Below are 21,718 nucleotides of genomic sequence, written 5' to 3'. Positions count from 1 at the left end.
TAGTGGCACTGCCGTCTGTGGGGAAACGCGTTACTCTCCAGGAGCGTGAATAAAGGTTGCTGATGATTTTTTCAAGGACTCGTGCAGGCATTTAGTGAAGAGGAAGGTTGTTGCTGGTAATGCTGAGATGGGTAAGGAGCTGGCTGGCCAGGTGGCCGTCCGACACTAAAAGGCAACTGCCTCTCTTTAAATAGAGTCCCTATGCACCTGTAAGATAGCTGCAAAGAAGAACTGAAGATGTTGCTTCCTGTACACTCATCTGAAACCACCTGAGAATGTTGGTGTGATGAAATTACTGATGAGTTTATTCAGGTACAAAGGAACTTACATTGTGTTTGTTTGGGGCGTTTTTAATTAATGAAAGAAACTATGGAAAAACATCTTCTAGCATACACTTGGTCATTAATCAGTTTGCAGAACTGGTGCAGTGAGTGCAGAAAGCCGCCAGGCTACGTCTGTTCAGTTCAAGAATCTCAACATTTTGGTGCCAGCTCTGTGTGATGAGACAGGCCCTCGTATGTGTCCGAATGTGGATCTGATGGGTCAGCCGGCAGAGTGAGGCCAGAGATAAATTCCCTTGCCATGAGTGCCCCCTGTCCGGAGGGCTCTGAGGCATAAGGCAGTCTGTCAGTAGCAAGGATTTCAGACTATACGGAATTTCTCAGCTAAAACCAATGTTTTGAGTTACTCTTGAAAACAAACTGGTAGCTGGTGCATTTTAAGCCCGTGCTTTCCTCTTTGCAAATCCCCTTTGCCACAAGGCAAATGGTTGCTGAACTAGCGCATCCTGAAATAATTAGCTCTAGCTGCACTGATTCCATTCCCGTACTGTGCCGTATCTAGCAACAATCCAGACTGGAAGTAACAAATTCCTAGATAATTGCACTGACTGCCACATCAAAATAAAAAAAAGAAAAAGAAAGAAGTAGTTCTTTGAGCCAATGTGGATGGAAATAATTGTTGGAAGTGCAGGTGTTCCTTGGCTTTTGTCTTTCTTTCACAATTTCTTGGCTTTTCTTTTCTTTTTTAACTATGGCCGTTGATGGCCAGATCTTGGGTTTACATCTTTTCCCAAACGTTTTCCTATGAACTCCTGTTACGCAGCCCGGCACTTCAGTGTGAGGGGTTTCAGTACAAAGCGAGTGCTGTTTACAGCACTCGAGCGCAACGATTCTACGCACACCCTCGGGTTCAGGTGGCCCAAAGTTCATTGTAGCACTTGAGACACCTGACCAAACACATGCCACATATGTCTTCCTCCTCTAAAGCCCTTTGACAGCCCTGTTTCGGGCAGCTGCTGTAGAAATAAAGGAGGAAGCTTTAAAGATGTATTGTGCTTGGCCGCCCTTGCCTGGTGCATTTGGCTGGCTGGGACACGACTGGCCGTGGAGGCAATATCCAACATTTCCTTCTGCTCTTGAAAAAGATCCTCCAGAGAGGGAGATTTCATTAGCGAGCAACCCGTTTGACATCATGCGAGCGCTGCTCTAATATAGACAATATTAGTCCCAGCCTTTGAAGCGCAATAGCGCTTTGCTTCCTGTGGCTTAGTTTTTGCGATTGCCCATTTCGCAGCTCCAGCTCAGGTGGCTCTTGTGATGGGAAAGGCAGCAGGTGCATGGGAACGTGTCCTGCCTTGCTTCAATCTGGTCTGGACTTCTCCCTCTGATGATTTCTCCTAATGTTTCCCACGGGGGCCATCTGTCCTTTTCATCCACATCTGCAAGAGTGAGACTGTTGGAACAAATAATCCTAAGGGCAATATCATTCTGGCAGTGTGAGCCAGCACACGGTGGAAATTAAATGGAAGGGAGCTAGGCGCTTTCCACGTCCAAATTCAGCAGCTCAGTTAAGAAAACTTTTCTTGGAAAGGAAAGAACAGGATCATAAGCGCTGACTGTTGATTTCCACTGGCTAGAGAAGATTTCGTGCTCAATCTATCCACTTCAGCGGAAGGTGCAAATGTTTGGTACTTCCTTGAAGTGAAGCTGAAGGGTCAAAGCCACCCAAAGCCTCCTTCCCAAGGAGGAGGTGGAGCCCACCCAAAGCCTCCTTCCCTCTGTAGGGCACCCAAAAGCTCTGTGCTGGTCCCCGTGAGGCTGTCAGGCACTGAGTGAGCAGCATCCACGTGGGCAAACCCCACAGCTACTCCATCAGGCTGGTGAGGTCTTTCAGTGATTTGTATTGCCTGAGAAGAAATGGTGATGTTTGTGAACCTTTAAATTTGGATTTGGTCCCTCATGTCTTTTTGATGAACCCATAACACAGACGGAGGGGGGGCAGCCACAGATGGTTCTTTCGTCTCCCTTTCATTTTTCTTTTTTTTTTTTCCCCCTCTTTTCTTTGAGGTGTGGTTGACTGGTTTCTGGACTACCACTCTGTTGGCATACTTTCATTTTGCCTTGTCTCACTTCTTTTTTCACCTTGCTTTTTCACTGCTGTTTTTCTCCCATTCTCACCTATGTGGAACATGAACCTTGTAGATTTCTGAATCGCATTTCCAGGCTAGGATGTCCCAGCAGGCCATAAAGAGGGAAAAACGTTATCAGTTTGGGTAAGCTTTCTCCCCTGGTAAGGCACACTGCCTGCTGCTCACAGCCTGCTCTGTGTTCAAGCAAGCGCATTTGATGAAAAAATCCCAGGACAGATTCTGTGCTGGCCTAAAACATCATTTTTCTTTGGAAATTTGCAGAGTACCAAACATACACACAAGTAAAGAAACCACATCCCTTTGACAGGATGCGGTCTGTAGGAAGAACCAGTATCTTTCATTAGCTCAATTGTTATGGTTGGAAAAAGTAGGAGACTTTAGGCAAGAGCTCTTCTTCAAACCCACAACAGAGGCAGGATCTTTCAAAGCTGAATGCCAGTTGAGAGTACTTATTCAGAGTTCAGTCCTTCTGACAAGTGGCATTATTTATTATGTCAGTGATTTAAGAAAATCTTTTTAGGGTCAAATGTTGCTAATGCAGACTCATGAATTTGCTGTTGTGACAAAGTTCACCTGTAAGTCAGAGAATTGATCAGCAAGTAAACATACATTTTATTCCATGGGATGGAGATTCAGCTGTGGAAAAATGGTTTTACCAATTAGGAATATAATAATGTTGTCTCTGATCTCCTTTGCTGTCGGCATCTGGCGGTCTGCAGCTGCCTAGGGCTCATATGCATAATAAAAATACAAACCTAAGCGATTCTCCACAATTACTACCTCTCCTTTCCTTTTGATTTGCCTCCTCTGCTGCAAGTGTAAAGCTAAATGGCATTTGTGGGCAGAAAGCAAAATGTTGGCTCCATGTAGTGCCCCGTGAGGTCCTGTGGCAGGCACAGTGCCATCACCTTTTCTGGTGTGCAGAGCCATGTGGGCTTCACTTTGAGATCTTCTAAGAAATTATAGATTATTTCTAGTCCTGTTCTGTTCAAAATAAAGTCTTTTTCTATCAAGACTTTTTGGAGAGTTGGGCGATGCCCCATGCCTGTCAGTGTTTTAAGAGGCATTTGGACAATGCCCTTAATACTATGCTTTAACTTTTGGTCAGTCCTGAAGCGGCCAGGCAGTTGGACTAGATGATCGTTGTGGGTCTCTTCCAACTGAACTGAGTTATTCTGTTGAATTCTATAGAATTGTGAGTTTGATGGTACTAATGAAATTAATGGCATTTAGTGCTATTTCTGTTCGGGGGAAGAGAAGACAGAACAAATGGCAGAGCTTTCTTCAGAACTTTTAATTACTTTTCAAAATGTTCTTTTCCTCAAAGAAGCAACATGAATCCTTAGGTATGTACTCGTCTTTACTAGAGTATGTTATGAGATAACCATGTTTCTGCTAAACTTTACTGTGTACTGTACTATGTCTTTGGATAGTGAATAGTTAAATTATACGCTTTGAGAAAACAGGCTTTTTAGGTAACATGAATATTATCAAACTAACATGTATGTTATTTGTAGAATAAGGTTTAGTGGCTGGTATTAGAAACAGAGGTATAGAAGTAACTGCAAAACAGTTTCTGATTGAAAACGTATTATATCAACATGGGATAGTCAGAGAGAAGCAGGTTCACTGGAATTCTTAATGTGGAGTAAGTCTGTGTTCATGTTCCTACTGTAAAGCTTCCTAGTCTTTTCAGTACTACTTGTACTATAACTGTACAAGTGTGTGTTTTGTTGTTGTTGTTGTTGTTTTTTTTAAAAGGTAGAAATGTGATGCAAGTTCTGTTTAACTTCCAAGTTTATCCACTGCCTAATGGTATTTATAAATTCTAATTTGTGCTTGACAGAGGAAGGGAGAGAGCATGTGTTACAGAGCTGAGATTAGTACTTACTGGGAAAAGTCATTGCACAAATCCCAACACCTCTCACCCAAAGTTAGGTTAACAAGAGGGTGAGAATAAGAAGTAATGAAGATTCTCAATTGTAAATCTGCTTGAAAAGGTCTTGAAACAGGAGCAAGTGCAGTACAACAATTTCTGTCTTTATTCCAGTTAATGATGAAACTGATTATATCAATCTCATATTCCCACTTCTTAATTTCTCTGGTCACACATGCCCTGCTAACACCTGTTTAAGGAGATTAGGCCCAGCAAAACTCCTGTCAGCTTTCCTGGTCCCATGGCTTACGACTGAGAACCAGAAGACATATATATGCCTTGGTTTGGCTTTGGATAGCCATGGGCAGGAGCATCCTGGAGTTGATTGCCAGGCAGGAGCAGGATGCTAGTAGCCTGCCTGTGCTTGTGCTTGGTGTTGTGTTTGGTTCAGGCCACAGCCAGATCTCAGAATGAGATGGTGATTGATACTGGCTTGGTTTGCCTCTGATTGCTTGTTACCTGCAGGCAGAGACTCAGCTGGCAAGGTAGTTTCTGTCTCGGTTCAGGTCTGTTACTGTTGTCATGACGTAGCCCAAGAAAAGTGGACTTTGAACTACCTGAAGGCTGTTACGTGTGACTTGACCTAGACATTGGCCATCCCTGGCTGGCCTGCCTCGGCTGTGATGTGTGTGCACTGGTAATACTCTGCCTCACCTTTCCTTTTTCCCTGTGTCCTTGTGTCCTCGTGTTTGCCTAACAGTGTGTTACAGATCCCCTGTCTGCTTTTCTTCTTGTGCTTTAATTGACTGTTCTTGCAGACTTGGAGTTGAAACACTGTTGGAATAGAAGAGTGGGGAAGGTTTCTCTTTCTGTTTCGCGGTTTACTGAAAGACAGCACACACAGGAAGAAACAGAGTTTTGTTCCTGAGTTTCAAAAAGCTATTCCTCCAGCGTTACAGAAGCATGTCTGATGTTATTTGTATTGCATGATGTATAACTTAATCTAATGAGTATTTTGCATAAAATTAAATTTTCTGTGTGTTTCCTTGAAATTTTTGTGACCTTAGTCAACTCTTTCTAGAAGCTTTAATTGGAAAATGGTTCTCATGGAGTAAGGTAGTGAATAATACATCAAACTGCTCCAGTTTCATAAGAAATTTAACCTGAATTTTTTTTTAAAAGCCTTGCAGTCAGAAGAGACTTAGGGTAATTGCATTACCTTTAACCACTGAGTTGCATACAGTTTTTTCAGAGAGACTCTGTATGGCAATGTAAATTGTCATAGCAGCTGAATTTATCTATAGAGCAGTGTATTTGCTTTATAGAATGATTACTGCAGTATTCAGGGGTTTTAATGGACTTATAATCTTTTGGTTGTGTCAGCTCGGGATGTGCTGGTAGCTAACAGTGCCATTTTTCAGGAATTGTATGTGTAAGTTTCTTTAAGTTGGCTTCCTATTGGGAGCATTTAAATCAGAATTGAAAATCCTAAAGATGCACAGCGTCATGCTTTTTATTCATTCCCATTTAATGATCTTGCTCAAACAACGTGGAGAATGGAGTCTTCTAAATGTAGACAGTGCTCCCTTATTCCCAGTGGCCTAATTGAACATTGATTCTCGTTTCACAAATCCTCTGAGAGATGAAGAGCACCTAGATATATCTTATTTTAGAAACAATTTTTAGAGCCTACTTGCCAAATTCTCTCCGTCGTCAGTTTAGCAAAAAGAGAACTGACATGGTAAGATGAAAATACCTACTGGAATTGAGGGTTTAGTGACTAATGTCTTTTGGTTTTGTTTGTTTGTTTAGAAATTCTTCCTATATGGATCAGCCTTCTAGTGATGGTGAAACTGGAAGAAGACCACTCTAAGCAAACCCACAATGAATCGGGTGCCAGGTGATGCAGAAAATGCTCACAGTAGCAGTGTGGAATCCTGTCCTTCCTTGCGGGATGTCCACTCCATCAACCCAGCGCAGCTGATGGCAAGGATTGAGTCATATGAAGGCAGAGAGAAGAAAGGCATATCAGATGTCAGAAGGACTTTCTGTTTGTTTGTTACATTTGATCTCTTATTCATAACCTTGCTGTGGATAATAGAATTAAATGTGAGTTGTCTTTTCAGTACCCTTGGACTTTATTAATTTATTTATTCACTTCAGACGTGGTTAACAAGTTGCTCTTTTCTGTTCCACATATTTGCTATTTGCATGTATTTAAATTAAAACATCGTCATACTTTTAAGCTTTCATTAACATAGTATCTACTAAACTCCATCTGCTTTTGGTCATTAGGATACATGGTTTAATTATCTTCTTATCATTAAACCTTTTGATGTTCCCGTAGTCTGTGAATGATGCTGAAGAAACCGTTGGAAATCCAGTGAACTTTTCAGGGAGCAAGTAAACAAAATTTTACTGTACGTCTTTGAATTTGTCGAGAAGTGTGAATTTTAACAGGATTCGAGAGTTTGCCTTCTGAGTAACTCAAAGTTAGTGATATTTCACGGAGGTGTCAGTCCCTGGAAAGACTTCCGATGGCCAAAACCTTTCTTTTGCTGTGATGTATTTTCTTTGAGACGAACTTACTATGATATGTATTGTGTATGGTAGGGTGCATTTAAACAACATAAAATGCCACGGTTACCACCTTTTAACTCCAGCATTTGTAATTTGGAAAAAGAGGCAGTTCTCCTGAAATTTACAGAAAGCAATAGGATAGCTGATCTGTTAATATTTCATAAGTAGCATCCTAGTTCTTGAGCTGGGTTTTAAGCTAACATCTAATGTATGCATTTAAGTAAGGACACACAGGAAAAGTGGGAGGAATACCTTTTCTAGACAAGAAAGATCTTGAGTAAGCATTTTTTTTCAGCATTCCTTTGCAAGATAAATAACCTTGGTTATTGATGTGACATGAAGTTGAGGAGCTGACTGTTAAAGTAGTTCATTGATATAGTGAAAAATACACTTTCTGATTTAATTTGAGAAAGCAGACTTTGCTTGCTGAGTGGTGCAATTTTTGGGATTAGACTTCTGTTGTCTCTGTAGGTGGAAAGACTGTTGTATCCAGTGCATAGTTAGCTTGTCTCAGAAAAGCAGCATGTTTCTTTTTTTAGGCCAGTTTCTCAACAGCTTGTTCCACTAACAGGAGCAGAGTCTGGGTTTGTATCTCTTGTGGAGGATTCCGGGTACAGATTTTCATATTGGTGCTCTCAGAATATTTAAGACTCTGTATAGAAAATGCTACCAACTCATCACGTTTCATTTTGAATTCTGCAGCATTAAGGGACCTCAAAATCCTAGCAGTTTTCTTTGTGAAAAGCTTTGTTTAAGGAGGACGCATTATGGAGTCCTGTACTACCAAATATCTGCAAGAACGAAAAGCATTTTTTTTTCTTCAGAAGTCATAGTATTAGAACTCATCATTTGATATGTGAGATCTGATGCATAGTGAGGCTTTTTTGTTCTGTTTCTGAAATTAAGTTTTGCTCATTGGGAAGTCAGATAGCATTGCGTTAGGATTGTCCGTCACTGGTATGTAAGTAATGGGACTTTGGAATTGCTGCCAGAGGTCCTGTAAGTATTGTTTTCCCTTTGTTGCCGTTATCCGGTGTGCTTAGGTGTAATTTATTTTTAAACACATTAGGAAGTAGCTCCATAGCAGTTTGAGCAAACCTGCAAATCAAGGCTGTCACGGTTCTCTGCTCATCTTATGTTGACATGGTGCTCATGCAGCCACGCAGTGAGCAGCTTGGAGGGGGGTAAGTTGATATTCCTTATCTATGCTGGAAACAGATGATCACTCCTGATTCAGTAGAGTGAAGAAGGGCAAGCTATATTTAGAAAGTTATTTGTCAGCCATAGAGGGGAGGGAGAGGAGAAGAAATAGAAGAAATTTGGAGTTGGAGTGAATAGTCTCAGGACAACACTGTCCAGCATTACAGTTGGGGAAAGTGTTGAAATGTCTAGACTTCATTGCTTTGTGATGGTGAGCGTATGTTGTTGGTGTGCTTTGGGACCTCCTTTCTTTAAAAGACTGACAGTAGTCAAACTCAATATTAAAACCTTCTGTTGGTGTTTTTTTTTTCCAGAGCTTTACATAACTATTCAATGCAGTGCTTAATTATTGAATTGACTATTAAAAAGAATAGGATATGGACCCTACGGTTTTTTGCTCCCAAGTGATATATATACTCCACTTGCTCTCTGACCCAGTACACCCTAAATGATTTTCTTACTAACCCAGTTTGAACAGGAAAGTGGTGAATCCTTCCACTGGGAAGAAGCACGGTGGTGAAGGAAGATGTAATTTTGAATCCCCTCAAGCAAATAAGAGAATTCAACTTGGGCATTAGTTATTTGTGGGAGAATGGTCTAATGGTTGTACCTTCTGTGTTTTTTATACTGGGGTTTTTTTTGCTCAGCTCTCTTAAAACAAATAGTATGTAAGCTGATAAGGAAAAGATCTGGAGTATGAATTTAGTTACTGTTTTGTTTCCTATTTGCTAATGTGACTAACTAGAGCTAGTTTCTGGGTGGCTTTTTGATCAGCTGTTTTGATCCTCCTTATGAGACATAAAATGCTCTGTGAATTTGTGTAATAGACCTTTGTGTAATTTTGTAATAGATCTTAATCATTTCTTCTTCCCTCAACAACTTGCTTGCCTTTATTTTGGGACAGTCTGAAATGTAGCTTGTATAGGCCAGGTGATAATCTTAAATGTTTTCACTTTGAAAATTGTAGTTAATAATGAAAAACAAATAAGACGCTAATCTTGAAATTGACATTCTTGGCGTATATGTCATCTGTACTTGGTTTAATGATCTTTTTGTACATCAGTGGGGAACAATTAATTTCGCCCTTCAGATGCGTGTGTATTTTGGCTTCAGTAATTTCTGTTCTAAAGCTGTCTGTGTTGCTGTTTCTTTGTAGGTAAAAGGAGGCATTGAGACTACCTTAGAGAAAGAAGTCCTACAATATGACTACTCTTCTTCATATTTTGATATATTTGTAAGTGTTCTTCAAAAAAAAAAAAGGAAAGAAAGAAAGAAAAAAAAGTAGCAAAAGTATAGTTTTCCCATGTTCCTTCTTCCACAGATGTTCCCTAGTTTGAGTCCTGTGAAACGGTTGATCTTTTCTTGATAATTTAAACCAAAAGGAGTTATGCCAAATTTCACCGGTCTAGGGGTTGCCCAGTCCTGCTTTGGCAGCAGGCTCATGGAGCCTGTGGGTAGAGATAAGTAGGCACACTTAAATTGCATCTTCTACTTTGGGGGGGCACGGAAAAGAGATTAAAAACTCAGTCAAGAATGTGACACTGATGTAACATAAAAATAATTCATTAAGAGGACAAGACCAATAGTCCTCCAGCTGTAACATCATTTTGTTTAAACCGGTGATTTTGTCCTTCTACAGAAATAAGTCAGTTGCAGTGAGGAGAGACTTGTTCCCGGGTTGGCCTGTGTAGGTCAGGGTTTTTTCAGATTTCTGTGTTTTAAATCAAACAGGTTTTTTTAACATTGTACTAAAAACAGATGACATGAAGTATGATTCTCCTTTACTATGCACCTTAGGCACATAGGAGGAACTCTGCTGCATTAGGAAATTTCTCTGTCTTTCAGCAACGCCGTAGCTCTGCAGTTGCAATTTTGTACTGCATGGACCAAGTTACTGATCTCAAAGTAAAAGCTGTTTCCTTACAGTTTTTCTAAAGGGCCTTGTTTTTGCAAGATCATTAATTCTACCAGATCTTGTTTGCCTGGCAGAGATGAGTTGGTTTGGTGTCAGTCATTTTGTATAGGTGATATCCATAGTCCCTCTTTGAAACTGATGTAAAAACCCATCATTGCTTCTGCATTGGACCATTTCCTATGTCAAATGGAATGAGGTACGGGCTAGAAAAATTTCATAATCTAGCAAACAGTGCTTCTTCTCCCTTTCTCATTATTTTGCTGGCAGGTTCTCCATGATATACCTTACTGCAGAAAGCACAAAATGTTATCTGTAAATGTTGATACCCTGTAGTTGGACAAAGGGTTAAAAACGTGTAATGCAACATAAGAGACTTTTATTCCCTGGGAAGGGACTCTGTCATTGAATTCTGCAAAATGATTTGTGGGCTTATACAGGATTTCTTCTGTTTCTCCTACACATCACTTAAACAGACATATTTGCATAAGATTAAATGGGTTCATTATACCTCTGGCCATGTCTGTCCTTGATTTCTCTTCATTTTCAAGCATTTGTTTCACATTTATTAGATGCTGAACACATCTTTCAAAACAAGTTGGAGGCAATTTAATATCAAACAATAAAGAGGGAAATTAAGGGTTAGAGTCCCTGATTCAGGAATCTCTTCTGTCTGCTATTGATTTCATTTTCTGTCCTAGAAATACTATAACTTACCTTTCTTTACTGCAAAATATTTGGAAAGGCTTGCTATTGCAGGCATGTCCATAGAGTATAATTGGTTGTTGCAATGTTAATATTTCAATAAATACTAAAAGTCTAGTAAGTAGAAAATTGTTTTTAAAAATTCTTCCCATTTTCTGATTTCATTTGTGAAGTCTTTACAGTTTTTAATGATATTCTTGTGCAGTAGCATGCCACTAAGATCAGTGAGATGCACTCAGTGATGCTCAAGGTATTTGCTGAAGTAACTGCATCTGGATTTAACTGCTTAGATTCCAGTCAGGTAGAATGTTCATGAATACACTTTATGTAACTTTCTTATGTTTCTAACTTATTTGTGGAATTGCAAATGCTTGCATATTTGAGCCTTTGTAGGCACGACCGTGGTGCCGTTTGCTTTACAAGTGGGAAATTATGTTCTATTTCTGTTTTATAAGCACACATTCATATTTGTTTCTCAATAACAGAACTTAGATTGTCCTGTTTTAAATTGTTTTGTAAGCAGTTAGTATTTTCAGTGAGCTGAGAATCTTGTGGTTCTTCTGTGTTCTGAATTAACCAACAAATATTTTTTTCCTTTCTCTATAGCTACTGGCAGTCTTTCGATTTAAGGTGTTAATACTTGCATATGCAATGTGCAGACTGCGCCATTGGTGGGCAATAGCTGTGAGTAGTAGCCAAGCATCATGGAGTTTTAACTAGAATGGATCAAACAGACAAAATTTTAGATGCCTCTTAACGCTTGTATGTTAAGAATCATCTTGATGCTATATATAAAAATTCACTGTACAGTTACAGATTGAAAAACTTCTGTTCTGGAAGATGTTCAGCCGAAAGATAAGAATTTAATAGCACAGTGGGTGTGGTCTTTATTAGGTATCATGTTAATACAAATTGAAGACTTATTCTGAATCCAGTATGGATGTCTTGTTACCTCTGACTTGTTAATTAATGTTTGAAATATATTTGCATTTGAAATAGTGACCTGTATTCAAAAAGAAGGATTGGCACTATCGTACCAGAGATCCAGCTGCCCATTAACTCCCACATTCTTATCTTTTTAGAGTTTGAAGTGCCACCCATTGAGCACTAGCACATGTATTGCTTTATGCTCCAATACAAAACGCTGAATATGTATCCCTTCTTAGAAAGGAAGTTCTTGAGAACTGTAGGCAGAGTGAATTGGAGCAAATCCCTTTAATGCAGCTGTACTGTGTGAATGACAAAGAATGCAAAACTTAATGACAAATTCATGCTTCCACCAGTCAATACTATACATTGTAATACTGTGGACACATTGCTGGCTTAGTATGTTGTAAATCTTAGTCTTTTTTCTCCTTACACTATGGTAGGTGCATGTAGAAAGTGTTCATGTATACCTTTCTTCAAGTGAGTAGCATGCAGTTTGTTCAGTAGTCTTTAGTTTACGTGCCATGATTTTTTGAAATTGTGCTATTAGCAGGGCACAAACACATATATAATAGTAACTGCTGCTCTGATTATGTTTATTGAGTGCCTGCCTTTCAAAATCCCTTACTCTTAGTTTTGTAGCTTTAGAGTGTTTCTTCCAGTCACATCCTCCAACTTGATGCAGTTGTGAGGTGGTGAGAGTGACCCTGTCATGGTAGTAAGCAATTAGATATATAAAGCTTCACTGAAGGTTTTGCAGAAGCCATTAATCTTAAAATCCTACCTGTGCCTACCAGAAGCTAGTTAGGTTCTGCTATTATTTAAAGAATTGCTGGACCCAAATGCACTAATAGAGTTAGAAGCCTTGCTTAAGTGAACAGTACTTGTCCACTGCTTTTTTTGGTTTTTTTTTCAAACATTTTATGCAGCCTGCCATTTTAAAAATATGTCAGGGAGTATCAAGACTTCAAAGTGATTCATTTTTCACAATATTAGTATGTGAATTAAAATAATAATTCCAATTCATTCCTGCAAAGATGTTTTGTTGTTTGAAATGGATCTTTTGATTTGGATGGTAGTGAAAAGCCTTCAGAGCAATTGCTGTTTGCTTTTTCCCAAATACATAGATAGATTTTTTTTTTTTCATAAGGGACTTGGTGAATAAAATACTGCATCTTCTTTATACAGTAAGATCACAATTTATAAAACTCAGCATCTATGTAGCACCTAAACTGCCTATCTGCTGTGTGGAAATCAACATTTGGAGATGTCTGTATTAAAACTAATCTTTATTAAGGAGGATATTTTAATAGCACTTTAACTTAATTGTATCTTACCCGTTACATTTTATTAATCTATGATCTTGCTGTTGGTAAATATTTAAAGTTGCAACTGATAGATAATGACAGAAATGAGAAGTAAATCAATTTTTTAGTTTTAACTGTTCTTACCCTGTCTCTTTCAGTTTACAACAGCAGTGACCAGTGCCTTTTTATTAGCAAAAGTAATTATTTCACAGGTATATATTCTAATCAAATGTTTGTTTTACTTTGTTGTTTTCTTGAAAGCAAGATTCTTCAGGGTAATTTCTATAATGTGTGGCTTTGTTTCCCTCAAGCTGTTCTCACAGGGTGCTTTTGGCTACGTGCTGCCCATCATATCCTTCATACTTGCCTGGATTGAGACTTGGTTCTTGGACTTTAAAGTGTTACCACAAGAAGCTGAAGAAGAAAACAGTAAGCTTTTGATATTTCCCCTCAATCGCTGCAGTTGGCAACGTGCCATCCCATGTTATCTGGCAGAAGAATGCTTCTTTCAGCTTCCCAAAATTTGAAGAGCTGTGGGAAAAATTAAATTGTGTGGCATAATTATTCTTTTTCTGGAGAGGAACATATTCCTTCAAAGAAGTGGGGTTTTAATTAATTTAGGGAGGCAAAGTTAAAAGTTACAAGGGCCAGATCAGCAATTTGTCAAGCACTTAGGAACTTACATAATTTTGTATGCTTAAGATGTGAAAATTTAACTGACTTGGGCTTGTAAAATTTTTCTCTGGGTAATGCATAGAATAGGTGTCTGGTTCCTCTTTTAGGAAGAGTAGATGCAGTAACTAACGCAGTGTCACTAACTCTTCTTTTGAGGTGGAAAAGGGAAAGCAAAGAAGTATTGTGGAGAATCTGCTTCATCCACAGACAGAATGAGACCAGAGCAAGTACGAATTTCAGCCTCTTCAAGATGAGGCAGCAGGTCATCTGACACTTGAAGTATTCAAGTAAATGGAGGAAACCCGTTGATTTAGTTGAAAGAGAACATTGCTTGAGTGGTGAGGAAAAGAAAGCATAGATTTCTGCTACAGTTGTTTTGTTAGTTTCAACAGCAGGAGAGCGGGAACCTGTTATTTGTGCATCATTACCTGAAACACAGTCTGAAATTCTGTTGAAAGGGCATGTTTGCCTTTTAGGTAAAACCAAAAACTTTACATGGGCATGGATGTCTCTCTTTTTATTAGTGCTTGGAAATGCAGTCTTTTGGCTTTGATCCCTTCCCTCTTTTTTTCCATCGCTCCAGAAAAGAAGTTGGTTAAATGAGTACGCTGGGTTTTGTCTAGAGAAAGGGCAACTTGGGGTAACTTTTTTTTCTCTTTTGAGGGGGTGAGGAAATACAGCTGCATCACACTTTTATCTCAATAGCTAAGAAATCTAACCAGTTCAGAGAGTTTTGCGGTTTTTTTATACTTTACAGACAAGAAAGTATTTGATATGTACACATATAAATACTTGATTATCATAGTCATAAAACTGAGATATTTCTAAATCCCTATGGGATTCCATGACACTTCCTTTTCGTCATTCCTACCGAGCTTGAAATAGATAGTCATTTATTTAAAAAGACATGCTTTTTAGTTGAACTCTTTATATTTCCAGAAAAGATGGTGTTCCACCGGAAAATGCTGATTTTAAGCAATTAAGTCAGACAAATGATAGACGTGTTTGGATTGTATTGTGTGGTGGTACTTATGTAGTGCCTTATTTGAATTTAAATCTGAGGGAGGTAATTAAAACAGATTTTAATAGTTTTTGCTTTTTGACCAGGTATTTTCTTCTCCTTTCTCTAGTGGGAGTGGAAGCTGACTTTTTTCCATCTTACTGTTTTGTTTTTAAAAAACCCAACCAAACAAAACCCACCACAGCAATTTTCTGCCTAATGCAACAGTGCTCCTAATTTTTCTGCCTAATGCAACAGTGCTTATAATTAGGAAATGTTTTGTCTGTAACTTTAAAAAAAAAAAGGCAAAAAAGGGCAAAACTGTCTTTCCACTGAAGAAGACTTCCATCTCTAAAAGTTTCCTTCTGTAAGCAGGACTTAGAGCTAAAATCCAACCAGTATGAGTCTTGTAGTATCTTGTGACTCATTATATGGAGACTGACCTTCCTCTTTTGGAGCAAGTGGAAATATAAGTAAAATAGATGTTTCCTTTGGCAACTTTAAACTGGTTAATAAGATAAATTGGTATGTAGAAATAGTAGTTTGATTTGGAAAGAGATTTTTTTCTTACTAACTGCTGGCTACCTCAGATAGCTCTCCTAATTCAGTAAAACATCAAGGTTTTCTTCCCTCCCCCCGCATCAGTCCTCATGTGGCAGAGAGTAAAGGGTGGCAGTTCAATAGCCTTGTGTTGACCTAAAATGTCATCTTTGACCTGTTATTATCAGAAGGCGCTGTTGATGGCAGTAAGGATGAGATGAATTAACTTCTCTCCCAGCCCCTTTTGGTTTTTGTCTTTATATTAAACACACCAGAATAGCCCCATGTCATTTCCAAATCATTTCCCTGATTTTAGATGTCATTTCCAAATAATTTTCCTGATTTTAGATGAAATTGAGCCAAAAGGAGTTGAAGGTTGAAGTAACTAGGAATGTTGAGACAGATACGCGAAAGCAAGCCATTAATGAGGAGTGTTATAGTGGCAAAGTGAGAAAATAGTTTATTTGGTTATGCATGGCAGCTCACTGATCATTAAAAACAGATTTTAGGGTTTTAGTTAGCCAGTGAATATTGATGAATTTACATGTGGCATCCTAATCATGCAATTGCGTATAGTATTAGAAGGATTCCTTAATTCATGTGTACAGTACCTCTGTTTTGCTAGAGTGTGTCTCCTTTGCTGCCTGAAGTTATATAGAAGACATAAATGTTAAATTAGCGGTTTGCTTTTTTCCTGAGGTATTTACTTATAGAAGTAACTTGTTAGGAGTACTAATATAATACGTCAGTCCTTAAGATTCTTCATCAATACTTGATCTTTAAGATGCCATGTGATAGCCCTCAGGGGTTTTTGGTTTTGTTTTTTTTTCCTTTTAGGATTTTTGATAGCACAGGATGCTTCTGAACGAGCAGCTCTTCTTCACCCAGGAGTCCTCTCTGATGGGCAGTTCTATTCTCCTCCTGAATCTGTAGCAGGTAGTTATTTTGGCACATAGTGAATGATTTTTCATATTGACAGTAAACTCCTGCATATTTCACCCCCTTCAGAGGGCAAGGCAGAGGAAGGGTGAAGGGAAAAAATTATATTTTCTAGTGTATTTTACAATCCTAAAATTAAATATTCTTTTTTGGTTTTTATTCAATAATTCAGTTTAGTTACTACCTATCAGATTAATTACAATACACATAGTTAGTGGGGCTTCTGACATGCCCCAAAGGTGTCAAAAAAACCAAGGTAAGTCTGAAAGAAAATGGTACCGCAGCTGCAAGGAGGCGATTGTTCTTTGTTTCTGCCATCGATGATCCTTATGGGTCCCTTCCAACTTGAGGTATTCGATGATTCTGTGGTCTCTTATCTGCTAACAATGGTTTATGCAGCAATGCACTATTCAGCCCAGCCTGAGCTTGGAGCTTTACAGAATCTTAGGATAGACAGTGAACCTGAAACTGCTCTAAAGCAAACTGACCTTTCAATCAGAGGCTCTTTTCCTTTCTCGTAACAAAAAGAGAAAGCCCTCTCTGTGTAAAAAGGCTAGCTGTGTGGGTGTATTAAACTGAGGGCAAGTGTTAATTACATCTTAACTCTGCATATCATGTGCTTTGTTCTTGTGGAGGTGTGAGCCGGGTAAGCCAAAAAATAAATGGAAATATGCGAGATTTAAGAATGTGTTTGCAGGCGTTTCAAGGACGAGTAATTTTTTGAAGGGTTGAGTGGATTTGAGTTATTTGAGGATGCAGTGTGAACCCCCAAATCCTGTGGCAGTCTTTTTCCCCTAAAATGTAAATCTCTTCTTCAGTGTGCTGTACTATGCAATATATTTAAAATATTAATATCTGCTAATTGCTACAGATACGTTTGCCTGCCTTGCATTACAGAGTTATACCTGTTGGTGATCCGTTTCTGTTTAACGGCTGTCCCCGTGGTTGCTGAGCATCTTGGCGTAATGGATGACGTAGAGCCCCATCTAGGGGTGACAAAGCATTAAGACAATGTCGAGTATAACTAACAATTCGCAGTGAAAATGTTTTTTAGCTAAAGCTGTGAGTCTGTCTTGAGGAAAAATGGTAGGATTATACTGGATTCAGCCTGGGATTTTTTTGGCAATAGAATAGACAGTGTGAGAGGAAGCGTAAGAGGAGCTAACAGGTTTTCCTTGGCAGTTTGGCTGGGTCAGTGTTGCATGTGCAGTGAGCTGTCGTGCCCCGGCATGCGTGTGGCGACTACAGGTATATGACTGTGCCATTGCTTTCAGCTTACCGAATGGCTCCTCGTCACCTGGGTTTCAGTGACAGCTCATGTGCCTTCTCCTAGTCGGCCCTAACTGCCAAGTACATTTGTTTAAGCACCTTTTATGGATACGAGAAGCGGAAGAAACAGTCAAATGAATACGTTTGAATTACAACACACATACTGGTAGTCACAAAGTATTCTGAAACTGATAGATGATGTACAGTAAAAATAACTCACAATTAATTTTTTTTTTTCCAAATTGTGCATTTCTTTCAGATAAGACAAACTAGGGATTGCTCTAAGACAGCAATTTTTGGTCAATTTGCCTTACATATTGATTGGAAAAATATTTAGAGATAAACTACTCCCCATGATTGTGCAGAGGAGAATAAACCCCTCTGCTGACATGGCAACATGTCTAAAAACAAATCTTTGCTGTTGGGAGGTGACATTTAAAACAGCTCTGTTGGTATTTTCGGCATAGTTACCTTTTTATGTCTTCCTTGAAGATGCACATGTCCAGGGCCATACCCTTTTCCATCCACTTCTTTATGTGGGTTGACCCTTCATCTTCAGCATTAGACTTGGTTGCCAAGTTATCATTCTGGAGGTAGCAAGTGGAAAATCAGCCTTGAAAGAATAAGTTTCTACAGTTCCTGTACAATTTGAGCTTCAAAATGAAAGGCAGGTATGCTATTCTTTGTGTCCCTGGGCACGCAGCCCTGTGACCTGCTAAGCTTTCTTTCTGGGACCTTCCAGGGCATTGTCACAGCAGAGAGCTGAGAGCAGGCAGGGCGATGAGGAGAAGAGAACTGGGCAGGGAGAGGCAGAGGGAGCTGTTTAGTTTCTGGCTTAGGGTGGGATGGTCTTTTGACAGAACTCTAGATACTGCTTTACAAATTTCTGTATTTATGGGTGCTTTGAAAGTGCCTTCTGAAGTTGTCTTCCAAAGAGTAGAATGTAGCAAGGGGGAGAATCTGCTTGTTATAGAGAAAATGTGGAGTTGATTGTCCTGAGTGTGTTGTAGTGAAAACTTGAAGCGCTTGCGAACTGAATCTGCTGACAGGGTAGCTGTTTCAAAGAATGATCCCAGGGTTGGGTTTTGGCGTTAGTAACTGTTAAAAAACACCTTCCATGTGAAACATCCAAAAAGATAAGGCATGTAAAATAAAAAGAAAATATTTTTATGGGAAATAGTTGCTTTGAATTGCCTTTTGATAAGCCATTACCAGTGGTGGTCTGCTTTTTTTCCTTTTTCCTTCTTCTGTCAACTGATATAATAGCATTCTTGTCTTCCTTTTCAGGATCTGATGAAGACTCTGAAGAAAAACAAGACAGTGAAAAACCAGTTGTATAGCAAATATGACAAAGCAGGTAAATTCCTTTGTATAGAACCTGAATATTCCTAAAAATACTTTTTTTCTTATTGGTTCCTTCCCAAGTAATTTGAACCCAGTCTGTCTGTCTTTGCTTGCTACCTTCAAAAGGAAATCCTGACGGGCTCTTGAGAGTGCTGGTTAACCTGGGCCCAGGGGTCTGAGAGCGATGTTCCGGAGTACAGTATAAAAGGCTGCAGTCTGGGGCTGGAGCACCTCCAGCATTTACTTGTTGTCTGTCCTGGAAAGGACAGTGGTGGACCAGATGTGTAAAAGCTCCTTTTTTGGAAGTGGGGAGAGATACTTCTTTGGAGATGGCAATGCAAGAGTGCTAGGAAGAGTTTTTCTTCTAGTTTAAGTCTGGGAAAAATATATTCATCTTGAAGATTGCATGGACAAAACTACTTTGGTATTTCCCCTCCTTAGTCTGTTCAAATACTACAAATGGGTTACATTGGAGCAGCTGCGTCTTAAAATGTAGTGTAATTTGGTTAAATATAAGACATGATTTCCTTATTTTGGAAATTACTTTATTTACTTTTGGAATTATCTTGCCCCGTGCATTTCACTTCACCACACATGGCAAAGCTCAAGCTAGGGGAGGTATTCAATGCTCTTGAGAAGCTGAAGCCTCTGATTTGAAATCTTCTGTTGCTCCTCTGGAAGACTGGATGACCTTTTCTTTTCAGCCTCCCCGTTTTCAATACCTGTTTTCTTGACCCACGTCTTCATTCATCCTGACCTGTGTCATCTGTTACAGAGAGAAAATCTCTTGAGGGAAGTTGTTGGGGTTTGGAAACTGGCAACAGAGTCTGTGGCTGACTTGCTGGTGGAGCTGCTGACAGGAGAATTTGTTCATTAGAAAGCAAAGGGAATGGTTCCCATGTACTGTAATACCTCACAAAGATGTACCTTGGTGACATATGTATATTAGGTTGCCTCCCAGGTGGTATGAAAATACTTGTCCATGATGTATTTTATTATTCAGTGATTCCTGAAGTTGATCTTCTAATGACTACGTAATTACTGGAAAGTGTTGTCTTGTGTACCTAATCAAGAGACCGGTAATATAATGAAGTAAAACTTCTCTATGGTGGAAGTATATTTAATGATTGTTGGGACTCACTAGGTAAATTTATTTTATGTTATTGCAAATTTGTCATTAGTTTTATGTTTACTTTTTTTAACTCCATGCATTTTCTTTTTTAATGGATATGTTCACTTTCTAAAATAAAAATGTTAAAACATGTGTAATGCATTATGGTAGTTTGTTGCTTTATCAACTAAAAATCCACATGTACCACTCCTTTATTTCTTGTGGGGTAATGCGGATTCCAGTTTGCACCGCTTTTGTGCAAAACATGTTCTAGCGCTGTTTGTCTGCTTGTAGGGATGCAGCATTAGTTGTAGCGGAACATCATTTCTCTGTTGCATATGATTATCAAGAGGATGCAAGGAGCTTTTTGAAATAACTTAGTTCCCGCTGCTGCACTGGTGGTGGATGTTCTTCAGGTTCAAGGAGGAAACTGGATTCAGTGAGCCTTGGCTAACACTGGTGTTAGCTCAGTAGTGAAAGGAAGGGAGTCGATCGAGGACTCATAAGTTCAGTTTAGGTGTGTATGTATAAGATATGTATTCTCAGATAGATAGAGATTTTAAGTGTTAACCGATGCTTGATCAAAAAACTTTTTGGTTAACACCTAATTCCTACCTAAAGAGGAAAGTGTAAGTGTTGCTGCTTTCCTTATAGAGCTATTTGGTTTCATTAGCAACCCGCACAGCAAATACTAAATACCAACATATTCTTCACATGGTAACTCGGGCAGATGGAATATATTGCTTTGTGATATTTGCACTGCTGTGGAACAGAAGCATAGTGGGTAGAAGACGGGATATGCGGTTGTCTGTCTCTTCCAGTCACAGCTTTTCCTTGAAGCAGTAGTGACTCTTTCAGTTTACAAGATATTTCCACTAAAAGCACAACCCGAAAGCCAGTCCTGAAAGCTTTAAAACGTGCATTGGATTCCCCTTATTCAGTCTCATCAATAAACTAGCAGCAGGGGCTTTGCAGCTGTCAAACTCTCAGCCATGAGCTTGATGAGGCCCGGAAATTGCAGATGGATACCTGTGTTCAGCGCTGTTTAGGGCTGTGTGGATGCAGGATTTCATTTATGTTTTAAGCTTTGGGTATGAGACATAGCAGGTAGGCTGGGAGATCATTTATTAAAAGTGGGCCCGAGTCACAAACATCATCACTTGCTTAGCTGTCCTGTTGGAGGTGAGGCTACAGCACAGAATAAAGACCATTCCGGGGGCAGTACAAGGGGAAAGGAGGGGAAGAGATGGAGATGAGAATTATGCTATTGTAATCTGCATGAGCTACATTTAAGCATATCTTTTGAGAATATTTTCACAGCTATTTTAGTTCACCTTAATTGGTATCGAGCTTTAACAATAAAATCATCACCTGCCTTTTTGCTCCAAATAACAGTTCTGCAAATTAAGTAAGTGTACAACTAAAAGATGAGGCAGTCTGTCTTCCTTCACACTGAAGATCAACATACAGTGAATGCACTAAGTGGCTACATTACATTGGCTTTAGTATGCTAGTTCTAAAATTCTCTTCTGTGACTGCTGGATGAAAAAAAAAAAATAAGCCAGGATCAAGTCACTTCAGACATACAAGTGTTCTTCTGTTTCAGAGGATGCAGGTAAGAATAAATCATTAGTAGAAAAAAATAAATTAACATCTGTAATTTAAAATGCTGGAATGTTCCAGCAAGTATTAAACCAAGTATTAAACTCAAATTAGAAAAATGCATCTGGGATAGGATTTGAAAAATTCCATCAGACCTATGAACTTCATCTAGGTGCGTGACTTCATTTGAACACCTTCCTCAGTCTGCAATATGGAATTCCTCTGGAAATTTAAGAGATGCAACCTGTTCTCTGTGCCTGCTTCCTCCTGCAGTTCAGTACTCAGAAAAATTAGGAAAAG

General features: G+C 39.2%; 1 protein-coding gene across 11 annotated transcripts in view; it reads left to right on the top strand.

Moving 5' to 3' along the window:
• STARD3NL (STARD3 N-terminal like) overlaps positions 1 to 19,969 on the top strand; it is a 37,769-nt gene extending 17,800 nt beyond the window's left edge. For 2 of the 11 annotated variants that reach the window (XM_074575408.1, XM_074575411.1), the window contains exons 2-9: positions 6,120 to 6,416; positions 9,244 to 9,321; positions 11,311 to 11,388; positions 13,097 to 13,150; positions 13,250 to 13,367; positions 15,991 to 16,089; positions 18,649 to 18,718; positions 19,481 to 19,969. In XM_074575408.1, coding sequence (XP_074431509.1) covers positions 6,192 to 6,416; positions 9,244 to 9,321; positions 11,311 to 11,388; positions 13,097 to 13,150; positions 13,250 to 13,367; positions 15,991 to 16,089; positions 18,649 to 18,701 — 705 coding nt within the window. In that variant the 5' untranslated portion in view covers positions 6,120 to 6,191 and the 3' untranslated portion in view covers positions 18,702 to 18,718; positions 19,481 to 19,969. Of the gene's footprint in view, positions 1 to 6,119; positions 6,417 to 9,243; positions 9,322 to 11,310; positions 11,389 to 13,096; positions 13,151 to 13,249; positions 13,368 to 15,990; positions 16,090 to 18,648 lie in introns of all 11 variants that reach the window. The other 9 variants (XM_074575413.1, XM_074575412.1, XM_074575416.1 and 6 more) reach the window with 9 other exon arrangements.
• Positions 19,970 to 21,718: the final 1,749 nt, after the last annotated feature.

This window comes from Larus michahellis, chromosome 2 (assembly GCF_964199755.1).
Source record: "Larus michahellis chromosome 2, bLarMic1.1, whole genome shotgun sequence".
NCBI classification, from domain to species: Eukaryota; Metazoa; Chordata; class Aves; order Charadriiformes; family Laridae; genus Larus; species Larus michahellis.
This window is presented reverse-complemented; position numbering and strand designations above follow the sequence as displayed.